The sequence below is a fragment of the Oncorhynchus tshawytscha genome, unplaced genomic scaffold (genome assembly GCF_018296145.1).
Source record: "Oncorhynchus tshawytscha isolate Ot180627B unplaced genomic scaffold, Otsh_v2.0 Un_contig_1394_pilon_pilon, whole genome shotgun sequence".
NCBI lineage: Eukaryota > Metazoa > Chordata > Actinopteri > Salmoniformes > Salmonidae > Oncorhynchus > Oncorhynchus tshawytscha.
In genome coordinates, this window is record NW_024609625.1 from 54,985 (window position 1) to 81,576 (window position 26,592).

The window sequence follows — 26,592 nt, forward strand, 5'->3', positions numbered from 1 at the left end:
AGGGGAAACCATGTGGTCATATTCATGATGTCAGGTTGAGGTAAAGGGGAAACCATGTGTTCATATTCATGATGTCAGGTTGAGGTAAAGGGGAAACCATGTGGTCATATTCATGATGTCAGGTTGTCATATTCAGGTAGGTTGAGGGGAAACCATGTGGTCATATTCATGATGTCAGGTTGAGGTAAAGGGGAAACCATGTGTCATATTCATATTCATGATGTCAGGTTGAGGTAAAGGGGAAACCATGTGGTCATATTCATTATTCATGATGTCAGGTTGAGGTAAAGGGGAAACCATGTGGTCATATTCATGATGTCAGGTTGAGGTAAAGGGGAAACCATGTGGTCATATTCATGATGTATCAGGTTGAGGTAAAGGGGAAACCATGTGGTCATATTCATGATGTCAGGTTGAGGTAAAGGGGAAACCATGTGGTCATATTCATGATGTCACGTTGAGGTAAAGGGGAAACCATGTGGTCAAATTCATGCTGTCAGGCTGAGGTAAAGGGGAAACCATTTGGTCATATTCATTATTCATGATGTCAGGTTGAGGTAAAGGGGAAACCATGTGGTCATATTCATGATGTCAGGTTGAGGTAAAGGGGAAACCATGTGATGGTCATATTCATGATGTCAGGTTGAGGTAAAGGGGAAACCATGTGGTCATATTCATGATGTCAGGTTGAGGTAAAGGGGAAACCATGTGGTCATATTCATGATGTCAGGTTGAGGTAAAGGGGAATCCATGTGGTCATATTCATGATGTCAGGCTGAGGTAAAGGGGAAACCATGTGGTCATATTCATGATGTCAGGTTGAGGTAAAGGGGAAACCATGTGGTCATATTCATGATGTCAGGTTGAGGTAAAGGGGAAACCATGTGGTCATATTCATGATGTCAGGTTGAGGTAAAGGGGAAACCATTTGGTCATATTCATTATTCATGATGTCAGGTTGAGGTAAAGGGGAAACCATGTGGTCATATTCATGATGTCAGGTTGAGGTAAAGGGGAAACCATGTGGTCATATTCATATTCATGATGTCAGGTTGAGGTAAAGGGGAAACCATGTGGTCATATTCATGATGTCAGGTTGAGGTAAAGGGGAAACCATGTGGTCATATTCATGATGTCAGGTTGAGGTAAAGGGGAAACCATGTGGTCATATTCATGATGTCATGATGAAACCATGTGGTCATATTCATTATTCAGGTTGAGGTAAAGGGGAAACCATGTGGTCATATTCATGATGTCAGGCTGGGGTAAAGTGTAAACCATGTGGTCATATTCATGATGTCAGGTTGAGGTAAAGGGGAAACCATGTGGTCATATTCATGATATCAGGGTGAGGTAAAGGGGAAACCATGTGGTCATATTCATTATTCATGATGTCAAGTTGAGGTAAAGGGGAAACCATATGGTCATATTCATGATGTCAGGTTGAGGTAAATGGGAAACCATGTGGTCATATTCATGGTATGTCAGGTTGAGGTAAAGGGGAAACCATGTGGTCATATTCATGATGTCAGGTTGAGGTAAAGGGGAAACCATGTGGTCATATTCATGATGTCAGGTTGAGGTAAAGGGGAAACCATGTGGTCATATTCATGATGTCAGGTTGAGGTAAAGGGGAAACCATGTGGTCATATTCATGATGAGGTCATGTGGTCATATTCATGATGTCAGGTTGAGGTAAAGGGGAAACCATGTGGTCATATTCATGATGTCAGGTTGAGGTAAAGGGGAAACCATGTGGTCATATTCATTATTCATGATGTCAGGTTGAGGTAAAGGGGAGACCATTTGGTCATATTCATGATGTCAGGTTGAGGTAAAGGGGAAACTATGTGGTCATATTCATTATTCATGATGTCAGGTTGAGGTAAAGGGGAAACCATGTGGTCATATTCATGATGTCAGGCTGAGGTAAAGGGGAAACCATGTGGTCATATTCATGATGTTAGGTTGAGGTAAAGGGGAAACCATGTGGTCATATTCATAATGTCAGGTTGAGGTAAAGGGGAAACCATGTGGTCATATTCATATTCATGATGTCAGGTTGAGGTAAAGGGGAAACCATGTGGTCATATTCATATTCATGATGTCAGGTTGAGGTAAAGGGGAAACCATGTGGTCATATTCATGATGTTAGGTTGAGGTAAAGGGGAAACCATGTGGTCATATTCATGATGTCAGGTTGAGGTAAAGGGGAATCCATGTGGTCATATTCATGATGTCAGAGTGAGGTAAAGGGGAAACCATGTGGTCATATTCATGATGTCAGGTTGAGGTAAAGGGGAAACCATGTGGTCATATTCATGATGTCAGGTTGAGGTAAAGGGGAAACCATGTGGTCATATTCATGATGTCAGGTTGAGGTAAAGGGGAAACCATGTGGTCATATTCATTATTCATGATGTGTCAGGTTGAGGTAAAGGGGAAACCATGTGGTCATATTCATGATGTCAGGTTGAGGTAAAGGGGAAACCATGTGGTCATATTCATGATGTCAGGTTGAGGTAAAGGGGAAACCATGTGGTCATATTCATGATGTCAGGTTGAGGTAAAGGGGAAACCATGTGGTCATATTCATTATTCATGATGTCAGGTTGAGGTAAAGGGGAAACCATGTGGTCATATTCATGATGTCAGGTTGAGGTAAAGGGGAAACCATGTGGTCATATTCATGATGTCAGGTTGAGGTAAAGGGGAAACCATGTGGTCATATTCATGATGTCAGGTTGAGGTAAAGGGGAAACCATGTGGTCATATTCATTATTCATGATGTCAGGTTGAGGTAAAGGGGAAACCATGTGGTCATATTCATGATGTCAGGTTGAGGTAAAGGGGAAACCATGTGGTCATATTCATGATGTCAGGTTGAGGTAAAGGGGAAACCATGTGGTCATATTCATGATGTCAGGTTGAGGTAAAGGGGAAACCATGTGGTCATATTCATGATGTCAGGTTGAGGTAAAGGGGAAACCATGTGGTCATATTCATGATGTCAGGTTGAGGTAAAGGGGAAACCATGTGGTCATATTCATGATGTCAGGTTGAGGTAAAGGGGAAACCATGTTGTCATATTCATGATGTCAGGTTGAGGTAAAGGGGAAACCATGTGGTCATTCATTATTCATGATGTCAGGTTGAGGTAAAGGGGAAACCATGTGGTCATATTCATGATGTCAGGTTGAGGTAAAGGGGAAACCATGTGGTCATATTCATTATTCATGATGATGTCAGGTTGAGGTAAAGGGGAAACCATGTGGTCATATTCATGATGTCAGGTTGAGGTAAAGGGGAAACCATGTGTTCATATTCATGATGTCAGGTTGAGGTAAAGGGGAAACCATGTGGTCATATTCATTATTCATGATGTCAGGTTGAGGTAAAGGGGAAACCATGTGGTCATATTCATGATGTCAGGTTGAGGTAAAGGGGAAACCATGTGGTCATATTCATATTCATGATGTCAGGTTGAGGTAAAGGGGAAACCAACCATGTGGTCATATTCATTATTCATGATGTCAGGTTGAGGTAAAGGGGAAACCATGTGGTCATATTCATTGATGTCAGGTTGAGGTAAAGGGGAAACCAGTCATATTCATGATGTTGAGGTAAAGGGGAAACCATGTGGTCATATTCATGATGTCAGGTTGAGGTAAAGGGGAAACCATGTGGTCATATTCATGATGTCAGGTTGAGGTAAAGGGGAAACCATGTGGTCATATTCATGATGTCAGGTTGAGGTAAAGGGGAAACCATGTGGTCATATTCATTATTCATGATGTCAGGTTGAGGTAAAGGGGAAACCATGTGGTCATATTCATTATTCATGATGTCAGGTTGAGGTAAAGGGGAAACCATGTGGTCATATTCATGATGTCAGGTTGAGGTAAAGGGGAAACCATGTGGTCATATTCATGATGTCAGGTTGAGGTAAAGGGGAAACCATGTGGTCATATTCATGATGTCAGGTTGAGGTAAAGGTGAAACCATGTGGTCATATTCATGATGTCAGGTTGAGGTAAAGGGGAAACCATGTGGTCATATTCATTATTCATGATGTGTCAGGTTGAGGTAAAGGGGAAACCATGTGGTCATATTCATGATGTCAGGTTGAGGTAAAGGGGAAACCATGTGGTCATGATGTCAGGTTATTCATGTCATATTCAGGTTGAGGTAAAGGGGAAACCATGTGGTCATATTCATGATGTCAGGTTGAGGTAAAGGGGAAACCATGTGGTCATATTCATGATGTCAGGTTGGTAAATGGGTCATAAACCATGTGGTCATATTCATGATGTCAGGTTGAGGTAAAGGGGAAACCATGTGGTCATATTCATGATGTCAGGTTGAGGTAAAGGGGAAACCATGTGGTCATATTCATGATGTCAGGTTGAGGTAAAGGGGAAACCATGTGGTCATTCATTATTCATGATGTCAGGTTGAGGTAAAGGGGAAACCATGTGGTCATATTCATGATGTCAGGTTGAGGTAAAGGGGAAACCATGTGGTCATATTCATGATGTCAGGTTGAGGTAAAGGGGAAACCATGTGGTCATATTCATGATGTCATTCATGATGTCAGGTTGAGGTAAAGGGGAAACCATGTGGTCATATTCATGATGTCAGGTTGAGGTAAAGGGGAAACCATGTGGTCATATTCATGATGTCATTCATGATGATGTCAGGTTGAGGTAAAGGGGAAACCATGTGGTCATATTCATGATGTCAGGTTGAGGTCATTATTGATGTCAAGGTAAAGGGGAAACCATGTGGTCATATTCATTATTCATGATGTCATGAGGTAAAGGGGAAACCATGTGGTCATATTCATGATGTCAGTCATATTCATTATTCATGATGTCAGGAGGTAAAGGGGAAACCATGTGGTCATATTCATGATATCAGGCTGAGGTAAAGGGGAAACCATGTGGTCATATTCATGATGTCAGGTTGAGGTAAAGGGGAAACCATGTGGTCATATTCATGATGTCAGGTTGAGGTAAAGGGGAAACCATTTGGTCATATTCATTATTCATGATGTCAGGTTGAGGTAAAGGGGAAACCATGTGGTCATATTCATGATGTCAGGTTGAGGTAAAGGGGAAACCATGTGGTCATATTCATGATGTCAGGTTGAGGTAAAGGGGAAACCATGTGTTCAATTTTCATGATGTCAGGTTGAGGTAAAGGGAAACCATGTGGTCATATTCATGATGTCAGGTTGAGGTCATGTGGTCATATTCATGATGTCAGGTTGAGGTAAAGGGGAAACCATGTGGTCATATTCATATTCATGATGTCAGGTTGAGGTAAAGGGGAAACCATGTGGTCATATTCATGATGTCAGGTTGAGGTAAAGGGGAAACCATGTGGTCATATTCATTCATGATGTCAGGTTGAGGTAAAGGGGAAACCATGTGGTCATATTCATTATTCATGATGTCAGGTTGAGGTAAAGGGGAAACCATGTGGTCATATTCATGATGTCAGGTTGAGGTAAAGGGGAAACCATGTGGTCATATTCATATTCATATTCAGGTGATGTCATGAGGTAAAGGGGAAACCATGTGGTCATATTCATGATGTCAGGTTGAGGTAAAGGGGAAACCATGTGGTCATATTCATTATTCATGATGTCAGGTTGAGGTAAAGGGGAAACCATGTGGTCATATTCATGATGTCAGGTTGAGGTAAAGGGGAAACCATGTCATATTCATTATTCATGATGTCAGGTTGAGGTAAAGGGGAAACCATGTGGTCATATTCATGATGTCAGGTTGAGGTAAAGGGGAAACCATGTGGTCATATTCATTATTCATGATGTCAGGTTGAGGTAAAGGGGAAACCATGTGGTCATATTCATGATGTCAGGTTGAGGTAAAGGGGAAACCATGTGGTCATATTCATGATGTCAGGTTGAGGTAAAGGGGAAACCATGTGGTCATATTCATGATGTCAGGTTGAGGTAAAGGGGAAACCATGTGGTCATATTCATGATGTCAGGTTGAGGTAAAGGGGAAACCATGTGGTCATATTCATGATGTCAGGTTGAGGTAAAGGGGAAACCATGTGGTCATATTCATGATGTCAGGTTGAGGTAAAGGGGAAACCATGTGGTCATATTCATGATGTCAGGTTGAGGTAAAGGGGAAACCATGTGGTCATATTCATGATGTCAGGTTGAGGTAAAGGGGAAACCATGTGGTCATATTCATGATGTCAGGTTGAGGTAAAGGGGAAACCATGTGGTCATATTCATTATTCATGATGTCAGGTTGAGGTAAAGGGGAAACCATGTGGTCATATTCATGATGTCAGGTTGAGGTAAAGGGGAAACCATGTGGTCATATTCATGATGTCAGGTTGAGGTAAAGGGGAAACCATGTGGTCATATTCATGATGTCAGGTTGAGGTAAAGGGGAAACCATGTGGTCATATTCATTATTCATGATGTCAGGTTGAGGTAAAGGGGAAACCATGTGGTCATATTCATTATTCATGATGTCAGGTTGAGGTAAAGGGGAAACCATGTGGTCATATTCATGATGTCATGAGGTAAAGGGGAAACCATGTGGTCATATTCATGATGTCAGGTTGAGGTAAAGGGGAAACCATGTGGTCATATTCATGATGTCAGGTTGAGGTAAAGGGGAAACCATGTGGTCATATTCATGATGGGTTGAGGTAAAGGGGAAACCATGTGGTCATATTCATGATGTCAGGTTGAGGTAAAGGGGAAACCATGTGGTCATATTCATGATGTCAGGTTGAGGTAAAGGGGAAACCACCATTCATGATGTCATATTCATTATTCATGATGTCAGGCTGAGGTAAAGGGGAAACCATGTGGTCATATTCATGATGTCAGGTTGAGGTAAAGGGGAATCCATGTGGTCATATTCATGATGTCAGGTTGAGGTAAAGGGGAATCCATGTGGTCATATTCATGATGTCAGAATGAGGTAAAGGGGAAACCATGTGGTCATATTCATGATGTCAGGTTGAGGTAAAGGGGAAACCATGTGGTCATATTCATGATGTCAGGTTGAGGTAAAGGGGAAACCATGTGGTCATATTCATTATTCATGATGTCAGGTTGAGGTAAAGGGGAAACCATGTGGTCATATTCATGATGTCAGGTTGAGGTAAAGGGGAAACCATGTGGTCATATTCATGATGTCAGGTTGAGGTAAAGGGGAAACCATGTGGTCATATTCATGATGTCAGGTTGAGGTAAAGGGGAAACCATGTGGTCATATTCATGATGTCAGGTTGAGGTAAAGGGGAAACCATGTGGTCATATTCATGATGTCAGGTTGAGGTAAAGGGGAAACCATGTGGTCATATTCATGATGTCAGGTTGAGGTAAAGGTGAAACCATGTGGTCATATTCATGATGTCAGGTTGAGGTAAAGGGGAAACCATGTGGTCATATTCATTATTCATGATGTGTCAGGTTGAGGTAAAGGGGAAACCATGTGTTCATTTTTCATGATGTCAGACTGAGGTAAAGGGAAACCATGTGGTCATATTCATGATGTCAGGTTGAGGTAAAGGGGAAACCATGTGTTCATATTCATTATTCATGATGTCAGGTTGAGGTAAAGGGGAAACCATGTGGTCATATTCATTATTCATGATGTGTCAGGTTGAGGTAAAGGGGAGACCATGTGGTCATATTCATGATGTCAGGTTGAGGTAAAGGGGAAACCATGTGGTCATATTCATTATTCATGATGTCAGGTTGAGGTAAAGGGGAAACCATGTGGTCATATTCATGATGTCAGGCTGAGGTAAAGGGGAAACCATGTGGTCATATTCATGATGTCAGGTTGAGGTAAAGGGGAAACCATGTGGTCATATTCATTATTCATGATGTCAGGTTGAGGTAAAGGTGAAACCATGTGTTCATATTCATGATGTCAGGTTGAGGTAAAGGGGAAACCATGTGGTCATATTCATTATTCATGATGTCAGGTTGAGGTAAAGGGGAAACCATGTGGTCATATTCATGATGTCAGGTTGAGGTAAAGGGGAAACCATGTGGTCATATTCATGATGTCAGGTTGAGGTAAAGGGGAAACCATGTGGTCATATTCATTATTCATGATGTGTCAGGTTGAGGTAAAGGGGAAACCATGTGGTCATATTCATGATGTCAGGTTGAGGTAAAGGGGAAACCATGTGGTCATATTCATGATGTCAGGTTGAGGTAAAGGGGAAACCATGTGGTCATATTCATTATTCATGATGTCAGGTTGAGGTGAAACCATGTGTCATATTCATGATGTCAGGTTGAGGTAAAGGGGAAACCATGTGGTCATATTCATGATGTCAGGTTGAGGTAAAGGGGAAACCATGTGGTCATATTCATGATGTCAGGTTGAGGTAAAGGGGAAACCATGTGGTCATATTCATGATGTCAGGTTGAGGTAAAGGGGAAACCATGTGGTCATATTCATTATTCATGATGTGTCAGGTTGAGGTAAAGGGGAAACCATGTGGTCATATTCATTATTCATGATGTCAGACTGAGGTAAAAGGGAAACCATGTGGTCATATTCATGATGTCAGGCTGAGGTAAAGGGGAAACCATGTGGTCATATTCATGATGTCAGGTTGAGGTAAAGGGGAAACCATGTGGTCATATTCATGATGTCAGGTTGAGGTAAAGGGGAAACCATGTGGTCATTATTCATGATGTCAAGGGGGAAACCATGTGGTCATATTCATTATTCATGATGTCAGGTTGAGGTAAAGGGGAAACCATGTGGTCATATTCATGATGTCAGGTTGAGGTAAAGGGGAAACCATGTGGTCATATTCATTATTCATGATGTCAGGTTGAGGTAAAGGGGAAACCATGTGGTCATATTCATGATGTCAGGTTGAGGTAAAGGGGAAACCATGTGGTCATATTCATGATGTCAGGTTGAGGTAAAGGGGAAACCATGTGGTCATATTCATTATTCATGATGTCAGGTTGAGGTAAAGGGGAAACCATGTGGTCATATTCATGATGTCAGGTTGAGGTAAAGGGGAAACCATGTGGTCATATTCATGATGTCAGGTTGAGGTAAAGGGGAAACCATGTGGTCATATTCATTATTCATGATGTCAGGTTGAGGTAAAGGGGAAACCATGTGGTCATATTCATGATGTCAGGCTGAGGTAAAGGGGAAACCATGTGGTCATATTCATTATTCATGATGTCAGGTTGAGGTAAAGGGGAAACCATGTGGTCATATTCATGATGTCAGGTTGAGGTAAAGGGGAAACCATGTGGTCATATTCATGATGTCAGGTTGAGGTAAAGGGGAAACCATGTGGTCATATTCATGATGTCAGAATGAGGTAAAGGGGAAACCATGTGGTCATATTCATTATTCATGATGTGTCAGGTTGAGGTAAAGGGGAAACCATGTGGTCATATTCATGATGTCATGTTGAGGTAAAGGGGAAACCATGTGGTCATATTCATTATGTCAGGTTGAGGTAAAGGGGAAACCATGTGGTCATATTCATTATTCATGATGTCAGGTTGAGGTAAAGGGGAAACCATGTGGTCATATTCATGATGTCAGGTTGAGGTAAAGGGGAAACCATGTGGTCATATTCATTATTCATGATGTCAGGTTGAGGTAAAGGGGAAACCATGTGGTCATATTCATGATGTCAGGCTGAGGTAAAGGGGAAACCATGTGGTCATATTCATGATGTCAGGTTGAGGTAAAGGGGAAACCATGTGGTCATATTCATGATGTCAGGTTGAGGTAAAGGTGAAACCATGTGGTCATATTCATGATGTCAGGTTGAGGTAAAGGGAAACCATGTGGTCATATTCATGATGTCAGGTTGAGGTAAAGGGGAAACCATGTGTTCATATTCATTATTCATGATGTCAGGTTGAGGTAAAGGGGAAACCATGTGGTCATATTCATTATTCATGATGTGTCAGGTTGAGGTAAAGGGGAGACCATGTGGTCATATTCATGATGTCAGGTTGAGGTAAAGGGGAAACTATGTGGTCATATTCATTATTCATGATGTCAGGCTGAGGTAAAGGGGGAACCATGTGGTCATATTCATGATGTTAGGTTGAGGTAAAGGGGAAACCATGTGTTCATATTCATGATGTCAGGTTGATGTAAAGGGGAAACCATGTGGTCATATTCATTATTCATGATGTCAGGTTGAGGTAAAGGGGAAACCATGTGGTCAAATTCATGATGTCAGGCTGAGGTAAAGGGGAAACCATTTGGTCATATTCATTATTCATGATGTCAGGTTGAGGTAAAGGGGAAACCATGTGGTCATATTCATGATGTCAGGTTGAGGTAAAGGGGAAACCATGTGGTCATATTCATTATTCATGATGTATTAGGTTGAGGTAAAGGGGAAACCATGTGGTCATATTCATTATTCATAATGTATCAGGTTGAGGTAAAGGGGAAACCATGTGGTCATATTCATGATGTCAGGTTGAAGTTTCCTGTCAATATTAATGCAATGGAAGTTGGGATTTGTCTGTCAGTATTTGGTGTTTAGTAATTTATCTCAAGTGAATGGAGTTGAAGCCACTTTTCAACTTCATCGTCTCCAGTGTACATGTGTGAAAACGGGGCGTTTCTATGATCTGGCGAGGGTGTTTGCCTGCTCCGCATGACACTCAAAATTATCATAGAGTTTCAAAATCGCTGTTTTTAAAAACGTAATATTTGTTTCTACAAAACATAGAAATGTTTAGTTTTCACGTATGTAGCCCTGGTATTGTGCTGGAAATAATGACTGAGGTAGACCCTGGTATTGTGCTGAGATAATGACTGAGGTAGATCCTGGTATTGTGCTGGAGATAATGACTGAGGTAGACCCTGGTATTGTGCTGAGATAATGACTGAGGTAGATCCTGGTATTGTGCTGAGATAATGACTGAGGTAGATCCTGGTATTGTGCTGGAGATAATGACTGAGGTAGATCCTGGTACTGTGCTGTAGATAATGACTGAGGTTGAAAAGTCTCCATCCAGCCCACTTTAATTTAAATCCTCTTAAATCATCAACCAGAAATATGTAGACTCTGTTAATTATGTAGTCTGTTAACCACTCTGTTAATTATGTAGTCTGTTAACCACTCTGTTCGTTATGTAGTCTAATAACCACTCTGTTCATTATGTAGTCTAATAACCACTCTGTTCATTATGTAGTCTAATAACCACTCTGTTAATTATGTAGTCTGTTAACCACTCTGTTCGTTATGTAGTCTAATAACCACTCTGTTCATTATGTAGTCTAATAACCACTCTTTTCATTATGTAGTCTAATAACCACTCTGTTCATTATGTAGTCTGTTAACCACTATGTTACTTTTAAAGATGCAGTCCTCAGTCTTTCTGTCTTTCCGACATAAAGTGGTTGTGTGTTAATGCTTTTGCAGACACAAATGCATTTTGGCATGTGTAGTCTAATAACCACTCCAAATGCATTTTGGCATGTGTAGTCTAATAACCACTCCAAATGCATTTTGGCATGTGTAGTCTAATAACCACTCCAAATGCATTTTGGCATGTGTAGTCTAATAACCACTCCAAATGCATTTTGGCATGTGTAGTCTAATAACCACTCCAAATGCATTTTGGCATGTGTAGTCTAATAACCACTCCAAATGCATTTTGGCATGTGTAGTCTAATAACCACTCCAAATGCATTTTGGCATGCGTGTTTCTCTGTGTCTGCTCTGCCCGATCGCTCTTCGTGGCCTGTTTTGTTTTAAAGCCATTTAAAACATGTCGGTCTGCCTAATATGGCCCTAACCTTGCGTTTTTGTCTGCTGGGAATGTTTTTAGGCATTAACAGAGATTGAGGAGTGCTGCTTTAAAATGCATCTGTCCTGATTATGTTCTCCTCTGCCTCCTTTCTCTTTTGCTCTATCACTGTCTCTCACCCTCTGTTCTCTCTCTCACCCTCTCTTCTCTCTCTCACCCTCTCTTCTCTCTCTCAACCCTCTCTCTTCATTCTCTACCTTCTCTCTCACTCTCTCTTCTCTCTCTCAACCCTCTCTCTTCACTCTCTACCTTCTCTCTCACCCTCTGTTCTCTCTCTCAACCCTCTCTCTTCACTCTCAACCCTCTGTTCTCTCTCTCAACCCTCTCTCTTCACTCTCTACCTTCTCTCTCATCCTCTCTTCTCTCTCACACCCTCTCTCTTCACTCTCTACCTTCTCTCTTCTCCCTCTCCTCCCTCTCCCCACTCCCTGTCTGCAGGAAGGAGTTCTGTGAGCTGTGTATGGCTAAAGACAGACAGACCAACAAGGTCTTTGTCTGTAAGAAGTTTCTCAAGAAGGACGGGAGGAAAGTACGCAAGGCTGCCAAGAATGAAATCCTGATCCTCAAAATGTACGTGATCCCCTGATGTACAGAGAGACAGACCCCCTCTCTGTTGAAATGATTCTTTCCTCCTGTACTGTATCTGAGTAGAAGTTGAAATTGTAGCAGCTAATAACAGAACATGTAATGCTATCACTGAGGGTATAGCTACTGAGGCCCACAGTGTCTGACAGTTTTTGCTTCTCAGTTTTCTACAATGACGACAAACAGGTCTTAATTTAAAGGAACAAACCAGCAGTCACTGCAGGCTACTTCCATATGATTTCAGTCACTGTAGGGTACTCCCATATGATTTCAGTCACTGCAGGGTACTCCCATATGATTTCAGTCACTGCAGGGTACTCCCATATGATTTCAGTCACTGCAGGGTACTCCCATATGATTTCAGTCACTGCAGGGTACTTCCATATGATTTCAGTCACTGCAGGGTACTCCCATATGATTTCAGTCACTGCAGGGTACTCCCATATGATTTCAGTCACTGCAGGGTACTTCCATATGATTTCAGTCACTGCAGGGTACTCCCATATGATTTCAGTCACTGCAGGGTACTCCCATATGATTTCAGTCACTGCAGGGTACTTCCATATGATTTCAGTCACTGCAGGGTACTTCCATATGATTTCAGTCACTGCAGGGTACTTCCATATGATTTCAGTCACTGCAGGGTACTCCCATATGATTTCAGTCACTGCAGGGTACTTCCATATGATTTCAGTCACTGCAGGGTACTTCCATTTGATTTCAGTCACTGCAGGGTACTTCCATATGATTTCAGTCACTGCAGGGTACTCCCATATGATTTCAGTCCCTGCAGGGTACTCCCATATGATTTCAGTCCCTGCAGGGTACTTCCATATGATTTCAGTCACTGCAGGGTACTTCCATATGATTTCAGTCACTGCAGGCTACTTCCATATGATTTCAGTCACTGCAGGGTACTCCCATATGATTTCAGTCACTGCAGGGTACTTCCATATGATTTCAGTCACTTTCTGTATGCACCCCTTTTTTGTTTCTTAAATGTCCCCCCCCCAATTTAGTGATATACAATTGGTAGTTACAGTCTTGTCCCATCGCTGCAACTCCCGTATGGACTCGAGAAAAGCAAAGGTTGAGAGCCGTGTGTCCTCCGAAACACAACCCAACCAAGCTGTACTGCTTCTTGACACAATGCCGGCTTAACCCGGAAACCAAACACCGTACACCTGGCAATCATGCCCGGCCCGCCACAGGAGTCACTAGAGCGCAATGGGATAAGAACATCCCTGCCGGCCATACCCTCCACTAACCTAGATGACACTGGGCCAATTGTGCATGGGTCTCCCGGTCGCGGCCAGCTGCGACAGGCCCTGGACTTGAACCAGGATCTCTAGTAGCCTTAGGCACATCTCGGGAGGCCCTGTGTGCACCCCTTTTGATTTGTACAAAACCTTTCCTACATGTTTGCCCATGGTGGAAGTGGTCCAAAAGTGACTTTTTGGGAATGAATGTCAATACTTTCAGGAGATAGGAGGTGCTCAAAGTTGACCCATTTTGCATAGTCCTTTTTTAAGACATCCATGTCTTCATTACTGGAAAATATAAATGGTTGAGTTTGATTTAAGCTTACGAACAGGGTTGTCAAACCATTTTATGATTTCTGGAATAAAAGTTCTGCGTTGCGTCTGAGAATAACATTGACGTATTCACTGACTCTGTGACTGAGTTCATCCGGAAGTGCGTAGAGGATGTTGTTCCCACTGTGACTGAATTCATCAGGAAGTGCGTAGAGGATGTTGTTCCCACTGTGACTGAGTTCATCAGGAAGTGCGTAGAGGATGTTGTTCCCACTGTGACTGAATTCATCAGGAAGTGCGTAGAGGATGTTGTTCCCACTGTGACTGAATTCATCAGGAAGTGCGTACAGGATGTTGTTCCCACTGTGACTGAGTTCATCAGGAAGTGCGTAGAGGATGTTGTTCCCACTGTGACTGGGTTCATCAGGAAGTGCGTAGAGGATGTTGTTCCCTGTGTGATGATTAGAACTTATCCAAACCAGAAACTATGGATATAAGGCAGCATTCGCACAAAACTGAAAGAGCAAACAACCATATTTCACGACGGCAAGGTGACTGGGAACATGGACGAGTACAAACAGTGCAGCTATGCCCTCCGTAGGGCAATCAGACAGGCAAATCGTCAGTACAGAGACAAAGTGGAGTCGCAATACAACGACTCAGACACTAGACGTAATGTGTCAGTTTCTCCAGACAATAACGGACTATAAAGGGAAAACCAGCCACGTCGTGGACACCGACGCTTTGCTCCAGGACAATCTAAAAACCTTCTTCGCCCTCTTCGAGGAAAACACAGTACTGCCAATGCAGGCCACCTCCGCTCTCGTTCTCCGTGGCCGACGTGAGTAAGACATGTAAGTGTGTTAACCTTCGCATGGCTGCCGGCCCAGACGGCATCCCTAGCAGTGTCAGAACACGTGCAGACCAGCTGGCTGGAGTGTTTTTAATAAAATGTTTCAGGGACATATTGTTACGTTCCCCAGGGAACAAACCAACAACCAGAACAAAACAGGTTGGGTTCTAGGAAGGGTTCTGAAAGACACTCATGAGGGGGGGGTCCACTGAAAGTTGCCTAGCAACAACAACTGGACCCTAAAAGACACCCACCATGAGCGCCCACTAGCAAAACAAAATCAGATAAAGGATTGTTGGTATTGAACTCTAAATAGGGAGCGCCAACTGAAGGTGTTAACCCTCTGCATCTATCAAAACAACGGGAGCACTGGGACAACCACCGTTAAACAGCACCTGGGCCAGCACAGGTGAAACCCCTTCCCACTAACGAGGAGGCACCGATCGGTGCAAAGGAGCTATATGTTCCAAAGTCGACCTCAAAACATAAATGGAAAAACCAGCCTGTAACAATATTCAATCTTTCCCTATCCCAGTCTGCTGTCCCCACGTCCATCAAGATGTTCACCATTGTTCCTATACCCATAAAAGCAAAGGTGACTGAACTAAATTATTATGGCCCGGTAGCACACAATTCAGTCATCATGAAGTGCTTTGAGAGACTATTTAAGGATCACATCACCTCCACCCTACCTGACACCCTAGACCTACTTCAATTTGCTTACAGCCCAAATAGATCCACAGACAATACAATCGCCTGCACACTGCCCTATCTCATCTGGACAAGAGGGATACCTATGTAAGAATGCTGTTCATCGACTACAGCTCAGCCTTCAACACCATGGCTGCATGGCCTCACATATTTTCAACTCAATCATCAATTTTTCAGACAACACAACAGTGGTAGGTTTGATTACCAACAACAACAAGGTGAGGGCTTCAGGAGACAGCAGAGGGAGCACTCCCCCATCCACATCAACAGGGGGAAAATCTTCAAGTTCCTCAGCGTGCACATCACCGACAACCTTAAATGGTCCATCCTACCTCAGGAGGATGGACTGGTTCCTGTTTCTGAGTCTGAATCTCTCCTCTGCTGGTTTCTGAGTCTGAATCTCTCCTTCGCTGCTTCCTGTTTCTGTGTCTGAATCTCTCCTTCGCTGCTTCCTGTTTCTGTGTCTGAATCTCTCCTTTGTTGGTTCTTGTTTCTGTGTCTGAATCTCTCCTTCGCTGGTTTCTGTTTCTGAATCTCTCCTTCACTGCTTCCTGTTTCTGAGTCTGAATCTCTCCTTCGCTGGTTTCTGTGTCTGAATCTCTCCTTCGCTGGTTTCTGAGTCTGAATCTCTCCTTCGCTAGCTTCTGTGTCTGAATCTCTCCTTCGCTGGTTTCTGTGTCTGAATCACTCCTTCGCTGGTTTCTGTGTCTGAATCTCTCCTTCGCTGGTTTCTGTGTCTGAATCTCTCCTTCGCTGGTTTCTGTTTATGTGTCCAAAACTCTCCTTCGCTGGATTCTGTGTCTGAATCTGTCCTTCGCTGGTTTCTGTTTATGTGTCCAAAACTCTCCTTCGCTGGATTCTGTGTCTGAATCTCTCCTTCGCTGGTTTCTGTTTCTGTGTCTGAATCTCTCCTTCGCTGGTTTCTGTGTCTGAATCTCTCCTTCGCTGGTTTCTGTGTCTGAATCTCTCCTTCGCTGGTTTCTGTGTCTGAATCTCTCCTTCGCTGGTTTCTGTTTATGTGTCTGAATCTCTCCTTCGCTGGTTTCTGTGTCTGAATCTCTCCTTCGCTGGTTTCTGTTTCTGTGTCTGAATCTCTCCTTCGCTGGTTTCTGTGTCTGAATCTCTCCTTCGCTGGTTTCTGTGTCTGAATCTCTCCTTCGCTGGTTTCTGTGTCTGAATCTCTCCTTCGCTGGTTTCTGTTTATGTGTCTGAATCTCTCCTTCGCTGGTTTCTGTGTCTGAATCTCTCCTTCGCTGGTTTCTGTTTATGTGTCTGAATCTCTCCTTCGCTGGTTTCTGTTTATGTGTCCAAAACTCTCCTTCGCTGGATTCTGTGTCTGAATCTGTCCTTCGCTGGTTTCTGTTTATGTGTCCAAAACTCTCCTTCGCTGGATTCTGTGTCTGAATCTCTCCTTCGCTGGTTTCTGTTTCTGTGTCTGAATCTCTCCTTCGCTGGTTTCTGTGTCTGAATCTCTCCTTCGCTGGTTTCTGTGTCTGAATCTCTCCTTCGCTGGTTTCTGTGTCTGAATCTCTCCTTCGCTGGTTTCTGTTTATGTGTCTGAATCTCTCCTTCGCTGGTTTCTGTGTCTGAATCTCTCCTTCGCTGGTTTCTGTTTATGTGTCTGAATCTGTCCTTCGCTGGTTTCTGTTTATGTGTCTGAATCTGTCCTTCGCTGGTTTCTGTTTATGTGTCTGAATCTGTCCTTCGCTGGTTTCTGTTTATGTGTCTGAATCTCTCCTTCGCTGGTTTCTGTTTCTGTGTCTGAATCTCTCCTTCGCTGGTTTCTGTTTGTGTCTGAATCTCTCCTTCGTTGGTTTCTGTTTATGTGTCTGAATCTCTCCTTCGCTGGTTTCTGTGTCTGAATCTCTCCTTCACTGGTTTCTGTTTCTGTGTCTGAATCTCTCCTTCGCTGGTTTCTGTTTCTGAGTCTGAATCTCTCCTCTGCTGGTTTCTGAGTCTGAATCTCTCCTTCGCTGGTTTCTGTGTCTGAATCTCTCCTTCGCTGGTTTCTGTGTCTGAATCTCTCCTTCGCTGGTTTCTGTGTCTGAATCTCTCCTTCGCTGGTTTCTGTTTATGTGTCTGAATCTCTCCTTCGCTGGTTTCTGTGTCTGAATCTCTCCTTTGCTGGTTTCTGTTTATGTGTCTGAATCTCTCCTTCGCTGGTTTATGTGTCTGAATCTCTCCTTCGCTGGTTTCTGTGTCTGAATCTCTCCTTTGCTGGTTTCTGTTTATGTGTCTGAATCTCTCCTTCGCTGGTTTATGTGTCTGAATCTCTCCTTCGCTGGTTTCTGTGTCTGAATCTCTCCTTCGCTGGTTTCTGTGTCTGAATCTCTCCTTCGCTGGTTTCTGTGTCTGAATCTGTCCTCCACTGGTTGTTTGTCCCCAATGCCACCCTTTTCCCTGTATATAGTGCACTACTTCTGAGCAGGACCCATAGGCACTAAATAAGGAATAGGGTGCCTTATGGGACTCAGTGTAACACTTGGTTAATGTAAAAATGTGTCTCCTCCTCTGGCTGTTCCAGGGTCAACCATCCAAACATTCTCCAAATGATCGACACTTTCGAGACGCGGAAGGAGTACTTCATCATCCAGGAGCTGTGAGTACAGGGGGGGTAGCTATACGGCCAGCTAATACAGGATACAGGACTAATAGTAGAGGGGGTAGCTATACGGCCAGCTAATACAGGATACAGGACTAATAGTAGAGGGGGGTAGCTATACGGCCAGCTAATACAGGATACAGGACTAATAGTAGAGGGGGGGGGGTAGCTATACGGCCAGCTAATACAGGATACAGGACTAATAGTAGACGGGGGGCTACAGGTAGCTATACGGCCAGCTAATACAGGATACAGGACTAATAGTAGGGGGGGCTACAGGACAGGTAGCTATACGGCCAGCTAATACAGGATACAGAACTAATAGTAGAGGGGGGTAGCTATACGGCCAGCTAATACAGGATACAGAACTAATAGTAGAGGGGGTAGCTATACGGCCAGCTAATACAGGATACAGAACTAATAGTAGAGGGGGCTACAGGTAGCTATACGGCCAGCTAATACAGGATACAGGACTAATAGTAGAGGGGGGTACCTATACGGCCAGCTAATACAGGATACAGGACTAATAGTAGAGGGGGGGGTAGCTATACGGCCAGCTAATACAGGATACAGGACTAATAGTAGACGGGGGGTAGCTATACGGCCAGCTAATACAGGATACAGGACTAATAGTAGGGGGGGTAGCTATATGGCCAGCTAATACAGGATACAGGACTAATAGTAGAGGGGGGTAGCTATATGGCCAGCTAATACAGGATACAGGACTAATAGTAGGTAGGGGGGGTAGCTATACGGCCAGCTAATACAGGATACAGGACTAATAGTAGAGGGGGGTAGCTATACGGCCAGCTAATACAGGATACAGGACTAATAGTAGAGGGGGGGGGGCTACAGGTAGCTATACGGCCAGCTAATACAGGATACAGAACTAATAGTAGAGAGGGGGGCTACAGGTAGCTATACGGCCAGCTAATACAGGATACAGGACTACTAGTAGAGAGGGGGGTAGCTATACGGCCAGCTAATACAGGATACAGGACTAATAGTAGACGGCCAGCTAATACAGGGGGCTACAGGTAGCTATACGGCCAGCTAATACAGGATATAGGACTAATAGTAGAGGGGGGCTACAGGTAGCTATACGGCCAGCTAATACAGGATACAGGACTAATAGTAGAGGGGGGTAGCTATAACGGCCAGCTAATACAGGATACAGGACTAATAGTAGAGGGGGGGGTAGCTATACGGCCAGCTAATACAGGATACAGGACTAATAGTAGAGGGGGGTAGCTATACGGCCAGCTAATACAGGATACAGGACTAATAGTAGAGGGGGGTAGCTATACGGCCAGCTAATACAGGATACAGGACTAATAGTAGGGGGGTAGCTATACGGCCAGCTAATACAGGATACAGGACTAATAGTAGAGGGGGGGGTAGCTATACGGCCAGCTAATACAGGATACAGGACTAATAGTAGAGGGGGGTAGCTATACGGCCAGCTAATACAGGATACAGGACTAATAGTAGAGGGGGGGGTAGCTATACGGCCAGCTAATACAGGATACAGGACTAATAGTAGGGGGCTAGCTACGGCCAGCTAATACAGGATACAGAACTAATACAGGATATAGGACTAATAGTAGAGGGGGGTAGCTATACGGCCAGCTAATACAGGATACAGGACTAATAGTAGAGGGGGGGGGCTACAGGTAGCTATACGGCCAGCTAATACAGGATACAGGACTAATAGTAGAGGGAGGCCTGCTCCTTAAACCAGGCCTTAAGAGGCTTGAGGGAAACCAGGCCCTGGTCTGTTCTGTTTTCATCCTATTTCTTTTCATCACCTTGAGAGTTTTGACTGAAGTTCAAATCAATAAAACTGTAGCTTCACTTCTTTAGATGCCCCCAACAATCTCCTGTCTCTCTCTGTCCCTCTCTCTCTGTCCCTCTCTCTCTCTGTCCCTCTCTCTCTGTCCCTCTCTCTTTGTCCCTCTCTCTCTGTCCATCTGTCTCTGTCTCTCTCTCTTTGTCCCTCTCTCTCTGTACCTCTCTCTCTGTCCCACTGTCTGTCCCTCTCTCTCTCTTTGTCCCTCTCTCTCTGACCCTCTCTCTCTCTGTCCCTCTGTCTCTGTCTCTCTCTGTTTGTCCCTCTCTCTTTGTCCCTCTCTCTCTGTCTCTCTCTCTTTGTCCCTCTCTCTCTGTCCCACTGTCTGTCCCTCTCTCTCTCTTTGTCCCTCTCTCTCTGTCCCTCTCTCTCTCTGTCCCTCTCTCTTTGTCCCTCTCTCTCTGTCCCTCTGTCTCTCTCTCTTTGTCCCTCTCTCTCTGTCCCTCTCTCTTTGTCCCTCTCTCTCTGTCCCTCTCTCTTTGTCCCTCTCTCTTTGTCCCTCTCTCTTTGTCCCTCTCTCTTTGTCCCTCTCTCTCTGTCCCTCTCTCTTTGTCCCTCTCTCTTTGTCCATTACTTCTGTCCCTCTCTCTTTGTCCCTCTCTCTGTCCCTCTCTGTCCCTGTCTCTATTCACTAGTGACGGACACATACACTTTCTCTATTCACTAGAGATACAGCAACAAGGCTGGCTGGAAATAACATCAAAATTGATGAGGCAGAGTAACAATGATTATTAAAAATCATACGGCATGACTTGTCCACACACACATACAGGCACACACACACACATACACACATACACCTACACTTTTTTAATCAGGTAGTTTACAGAAATGATAGCGTCTAACAGCTCATTGGGTTAGCTCCTGGCTCAAAGGGCTCTTATTGGATAGCTGTGATTGCTTTAATAATTTGTTTGAAACAGATTGTTATGGGATATATAAAACAGGACAGTAATGATGAGAGAGACCAGGGGTAATGATGAGAGAGACCGGGGGTAATGATGAGAGAGACCAGGGGTAATGATGAGAGAGACCAGGGGTAATGATGAGAGAGACCAGGGGTAATGATGAGAGAGACCAGGGGTAATGATGAGAGAGACCAGGGGTAATGATGAGAGAGACCAGGGGTAATGATGAGAGAGAGACCAGGGGTAATGATGAGAGAGAGACCAGGGTAATGATGAGAGAGAGACCAGGGGTAATGATGAGAGAGAGACCAGGGGTAATGATGAGAGAGACCAGGGGTAATGATGAGAGAGAGACCAGGGGTAATGATGAGAGAGACCAGGGGTAATGATGAGAGAGACCAGGGGTAATGATGAGAGAGACCAGGGGTAATGATGAGAGAGAGACCAGGGGTAATGATGAGAGAGAGACCAGGGGTAATGATGAGAGAGAGACCAGGGGTAATGATGAGAGAGACCAGGGGTAATGATGAGAGAGAGACCAGGGGTAATGATGAGAGAGACCAGGGGTAATGATGAGAGAGAGACCAGGGGTAATGATGAGAGAGAGACCAGGGGTAATGATGAGAGAGACCAGGGGTAATGATGAGAGAGAGACCAGGGGTAATGATGAGAGAGACCAGGGGTAATGATGAGAGAGACCCGGGGTAATGATGAGAGAGACCAGGGGTAATGATGAGAGAGACCAGGGGTAATGATGAGAGAGACCAGGGGTAATGATGAGAGAGAGACCAGGGGTAATGATGAGAGAGACCAGGGGTAATGATGAGAGAGACCAGGGGTAATGATGAGAGAGACCAGGGGTAATGGTGAGAGAGACCAGGGAGTCGTTGGACCAGGGGCAATGATGAGAGAGACCAGGGGTAATGATGAGAGAGACCAGGGATAATGATGAGAGAGACCAGGGAGTAATGATGAGAGAGACCAGGGGTAATGATGAGAGAGACCAGGGGTAATGATGAGAAAGAGACCAGGGATAATGATGAGAGAGACCAGGGGTAATGATGAGAGAGAGACCAGGGGTAATGATGAGAGAGAGACCAGGGGTAATGATGAGAGAGACCAGGGGTAATGATGAGAGAGACCAGGGATAATGATGAGAGAGAGACCAGGGATAATGATGAGAGAGAGACCAGGGCTAATGATGAGAGAGAGACCAGGGGTAATGATGAGAGAGACCAGGGGTAATGATGAGAGAGACCAGGGGTAATGATGAGAGAGACCAGGGGTAATGATGCGAGAGAGACCAGGGGTAATGATGAGAGAGAGACCAGGGGTAATGATGAGAGAGAGACCAGGGGTAATGATGAGAGAGACCAGGGGTAATGATGAGAGAGACCAGGGATAATGATGAGAGAGAGACTAGGGGTAATGATGAGAGAGAGACCAGGGGTAATGATGAGAGAGAGACCAGGGGTAATGATGAGAGAGACCAGGGGTAATGATGAGAGAGACCAGGGGTAATGATGAGAGAGACCAGGGATAATGATGAGAGAGAGACTAGGGGTAATGATGAGAGAGAGACCAGGGAGTTGTTGGACCAGGGGTAATGATGAGAGAGACCAGGGGTAATGATGAGAGAGACCAGGGGTAATGATGAGAGAGAGACCAGGGGTAATGATGAGAGAGAGACCAGGGGTAATGATGAGAGAGACCAGGGGTAATGATGAGAGAGACCAGGGGTAATGATGAGAGAGACCTGGGATAATGATGAGAGAGAGACCAGGGGTAATGATGAGAGAGAGACCAGGCGTAATGACGAGAGAGACCAGGGAGTCGTTGGACCAGGGGTAATGATGAGAGAGACCAGGGGTAATGATTAGAGAGACCAGGGGTAATGATCAGAGAGACCAGGGAGCCGTTGGACCAGGGGTAATGATGAGAGAGACAAGGGGTAATGATGAGAGAGAGACCAGGATTAATGATGAGAGAGAGACCAGGGGTAATGATGAGAGACTAGGGAGCCGTTGGACCAGGGGTAATGATGACAGAGACCAGGGGTAATGATAAGAGAGACCAGGGAGCCGTTGGACCAGGGGTAAGGATGAGAAAGAGACCAGGGATAATGATGAGAGAGACCAGGGGTAATGATGAGAGAGAGACCAGGGGTAATGATGAGAGAGAGACCAGGGGTAATGATGAGAGAGACCAGGGGTAATGATGAGAGAGACCAGGGATAATGATGAGAGAGAGACCAGGGATAATGATGAGAGAGAGACCAGGGCTAATGATGAGAGAGAGACCAGGGGTAATGATGAGAGAGACCAGGGGTAATGATGAGAGAGACCAGGGGTAATGATGAGAGAGACCAGGGGTAATGATGCGAGAGAGACCAGGGGTAATGATGAGAGAGAGACCAGGGGTAATGATGAGAGAGAGACCAGGGGTAATGATGAGAGAGACCAGGGGTAATGATGAGAGAGACCAGGGATAATGATGAGAGAGAGACTAGGGGTAATGATGAGAGAGAGACCAGGGGTAATGATGAGAGAGAGACCAGGGGTAATGATGAGAGAGACCAGGGGTAATGATGAGAGAGACCAGGGGTAATGATGAGAGAGACCAGGGATAATGATGAGAGAGACTAGGGGTAATGATGAGAGAGAGACCAGGGAGTTGTTGGACCAGGGGTAATGATGAGAGAGACCAGGGGTAATGATGAGAGAGACCAGGGGTAATGATGAGAGAGAGACCAGGGGTAATGATGAGAGAGAGACCAGGGGTAATGATGAGAGAGACCAGGGGTAATGATGAGAGAGACCAGGGGTAATGATGAGAGAGACCTGGGATAATGATGAGAGAGAGACCAGGGGTAATGATGAGAGAGAGACCAGGCGTAATGACGAGAGAGACCAGGGAGTCGTTGGACCAGGGGTAATGATGAGAGAGACCAGGGGTAATGATTAGAGAGACCAGGGGTAATGATCAGAGAGACCAGGGAGCCGTTGGACCAGGGGTAATGATGAGAGAGACAAGGGGTAATGATGAGAGAGAGACCAGGATTAATGATGAGAGAGAGACCAGGGGTAATGATGAGAGACTAGGGAGCCGTTGGACCAGGGGTAATGATGACAGAGACCAGGGGTAATGATAAGAGAGACCAGGGAGCCGTTGGACCAGGGGTAAGGATGAGAGAGACCAGGGAGCCGTTGTACCAGGGCTAATGATGAGAGAGACCAGGGGTAATGATGAGAGAGACCAGGGGTAATGATGGGAGAGACCAGGGGTAATGATGAGAGAGACCAGGGGTAATGATGAGAGAGACCAGGGAGCCGTTGGACCAGGGGTAATGATGAGAGAGACCAGGGGTAATGATGAGAGACCAGGGGTAATGATGGGAGAGACCAGGGGTAATGATGAGAGAGACCAGGGAGTCGGTGGACCAGGGGTAATGAGAGAGAGAGAGACCAGGGAGTCGTTGGACAAGGGGATTGATGGGAGAAACCAGGGGTAATGATGAGAGAGACCAGGGAGTCGGTGGACCAGGGGTAATGAGAGAGAGAGAGACCAGGGAGTCGTTGGACAAGGGGGATTGATGGGAGAAACCAGGGGTAATGATGAGAGAGACCAGGGGTAATGATGAGAGACAGACCAGGGGTAATGATGAGAGAGACCAGGGAGCCGTTGGACCAGGGGTAATGATGAGAGAGATCATGGGTAATGATGAGAGAGACCAGGGAGCCGTTGCACCAGGGGTAATGATGAGAGAGACCAGGGGTAATGAGAGAGAGACCAGGGGTTATGATGAGAGAGACCAGGGAGCCATTGTTCCAGGGGTAATGATGCGAGAAACCAGGGAGCCTTTGTTCCATGGGTAATGATGAGAGAGACCAGGGAGCCGTTGTTCCAAGGGCAATGATGAGAGAGACCAGGGTAATGATGTTAGATACCAGGGGTAATGATGAGACAGACCAGGATTAATGATGTTAGAGACCAGGGGTAATGATGAGAGAGACCAGGGAGCCGTTGTTCCAGGGGTAATATTGAGAGAGACCAGGGGTAATGAGAGAGAGACCAGGGAGTCGTTGGACCAGGGTAATGAGAGAGAGACCAGGGAGTAGTTGGACCAGGGGTAATGATGAGAGAGACCAGGGGTAATGATGAGAGAGACCAGGGAGCCGTTGGACCAGGGGTAATGATGAGAGAGACCAGGGGTAATGATGAGAGAGACCAGGGTTAATGATGAGAGAGACCAGGGGTAATGATGAGAGAGACCAGGGAGCCGTTGCACCAGGGGTAATGATGAGAGAGACCAGGGGTAATGAGAGAGAGACCAGGGGTTATGATGAGAGAGACCATGGGTAATGATGAGAGAGAGACCAGGGGTAATGACGAGAGAGACCAGGGAGCCTTTGGACCAGGGTTAATGATGAGAGAGAGACCAGGGGTAATGATGAGAGAGAGACCAGAGGTAATGATGAGAGAGACCAGGGGTAATGATGAGAGAGACCGGGGGTAATGAGAGAGAGACCAGGGGTAATGATGAGAGAGAACATGGGTAATGATGAGAGAGACCAGGGAGCCGTTGGACCAGGGTTAATGATGAGACAGACCAGGGGTAATGATGAGAGACACCAGGGAGCCGTTGTTCCAGGGGTAATGATGAGAGAAACCAGGGGTAATGATGAGAGAGACCAGGGAGCCGTTGTTCCAGGGGTAATGATGACAGAGACCAGGGGTAATGATGAGAGAGACCAGGGAGCCATTGTTCCAGGGGTAATGATGCGAGAAACCAGGGAGCCGTTGTTCCATGGGTAATGATGAGAGAGACCAGGGAGCTGTTGTTCCAAGGGCAATGATGAGAGAGACCAGGGTAATGATGTTAGATACCAGGGGTAATGATGAGACAGACCAGGATTAATGATGTTAGAGACCAGGGGTAATGATGAGAGAGACCAGGGAGCTGTTCTTCCAGGGGTAATATTGAGAGAGACCAGGGGTAATGATGAGAGAGACCAGGGGTAATGAGAGAGAGACCAGGGAGTCGTTGGACCAGGGGAATGAGAGAGAGACCAGGGAGTCGTTGGACCAGGGGTAATGATGAGAGAGACCAGGGGTAATGATGAGAGAGACCAGGGGTAATGATGAGAGAGACCAGGGTTAATGATGAGAGAGACCAGGGGTAATGATGAGAGAGACCAGGGGTAATGATGAGAGAGACCAGGAAGCCGTTGGACCAGGGGTAATGATGAGAGAGACCAGGGGTAACAATGAGAGAGACCAGGGGTAAGAGAGACGATTCGTTGGACTCACAGGCCTTATTGACTTTAATAACCGTGTGTGTGTGTGTGTGTGTGTATGTGTGTGTGTGTGTGTGTGTGCGTGTGTGTGTGCGTGTGTGTGTGTGTTGCAGGGCTACAGGTGGTGATGTGTTTGACTGGATTCTGGACCAGGGGAATTACACAGAGAGAGATGCTTCCAACGTGATCAAACAGGTTCTAGAGGCTGTATCCTATCTACACTCACTCAACATCGTACACAGGAACCTCAAGGTAAGTGTGTGTGTGTGTGTGTGTGTGTGTGTGTGTGTGTGTGTGTGTGTGTGTGTGTGTGTGTGTGTGTGTGTGTGTGTGTGTGTGTGTGTGTGCTTCAGGTTTCTGAGTGTGTGTGTGTGCTTCAGGTTTCTGAGTGTGTGTGTGTGTGTGTGCTTCATGTT

At 45.2% G+C, this 26,592-nt stretch overlaps 1 protein-coding gene across 1 annotated transcript in view; it reads left to right on the forward strand.

Moving 5' to 3' along the window:
• Nucleotides 1-26,592, forward strand: part of LOC112240382 (caM kinase-like vesicle-associated protein) — a 66,085-nt gene that overhangs the window by 22,069 nt on the left and 17,424 nt on the right. The window contains exons 3-5 of the mRNA XM_042316421.1: nucleotides 12,275-12,406; nucleotides 18,045-18,119; nucleotides 26,290-26,428. Of these exons, the coding sequence (XP_042172355.1) occupies nucleotides 12,275-12,406; nucleotides 18,045-18,119; nucleotides 26,290-26,428 (346 nt within the window). The remainder of the gene's footprint in view (nucleotides 1-12,274; nucleotides 12,407-18,044; nucleotides 18,120-26,289; nucleotides 26,429-26,592) is intronic.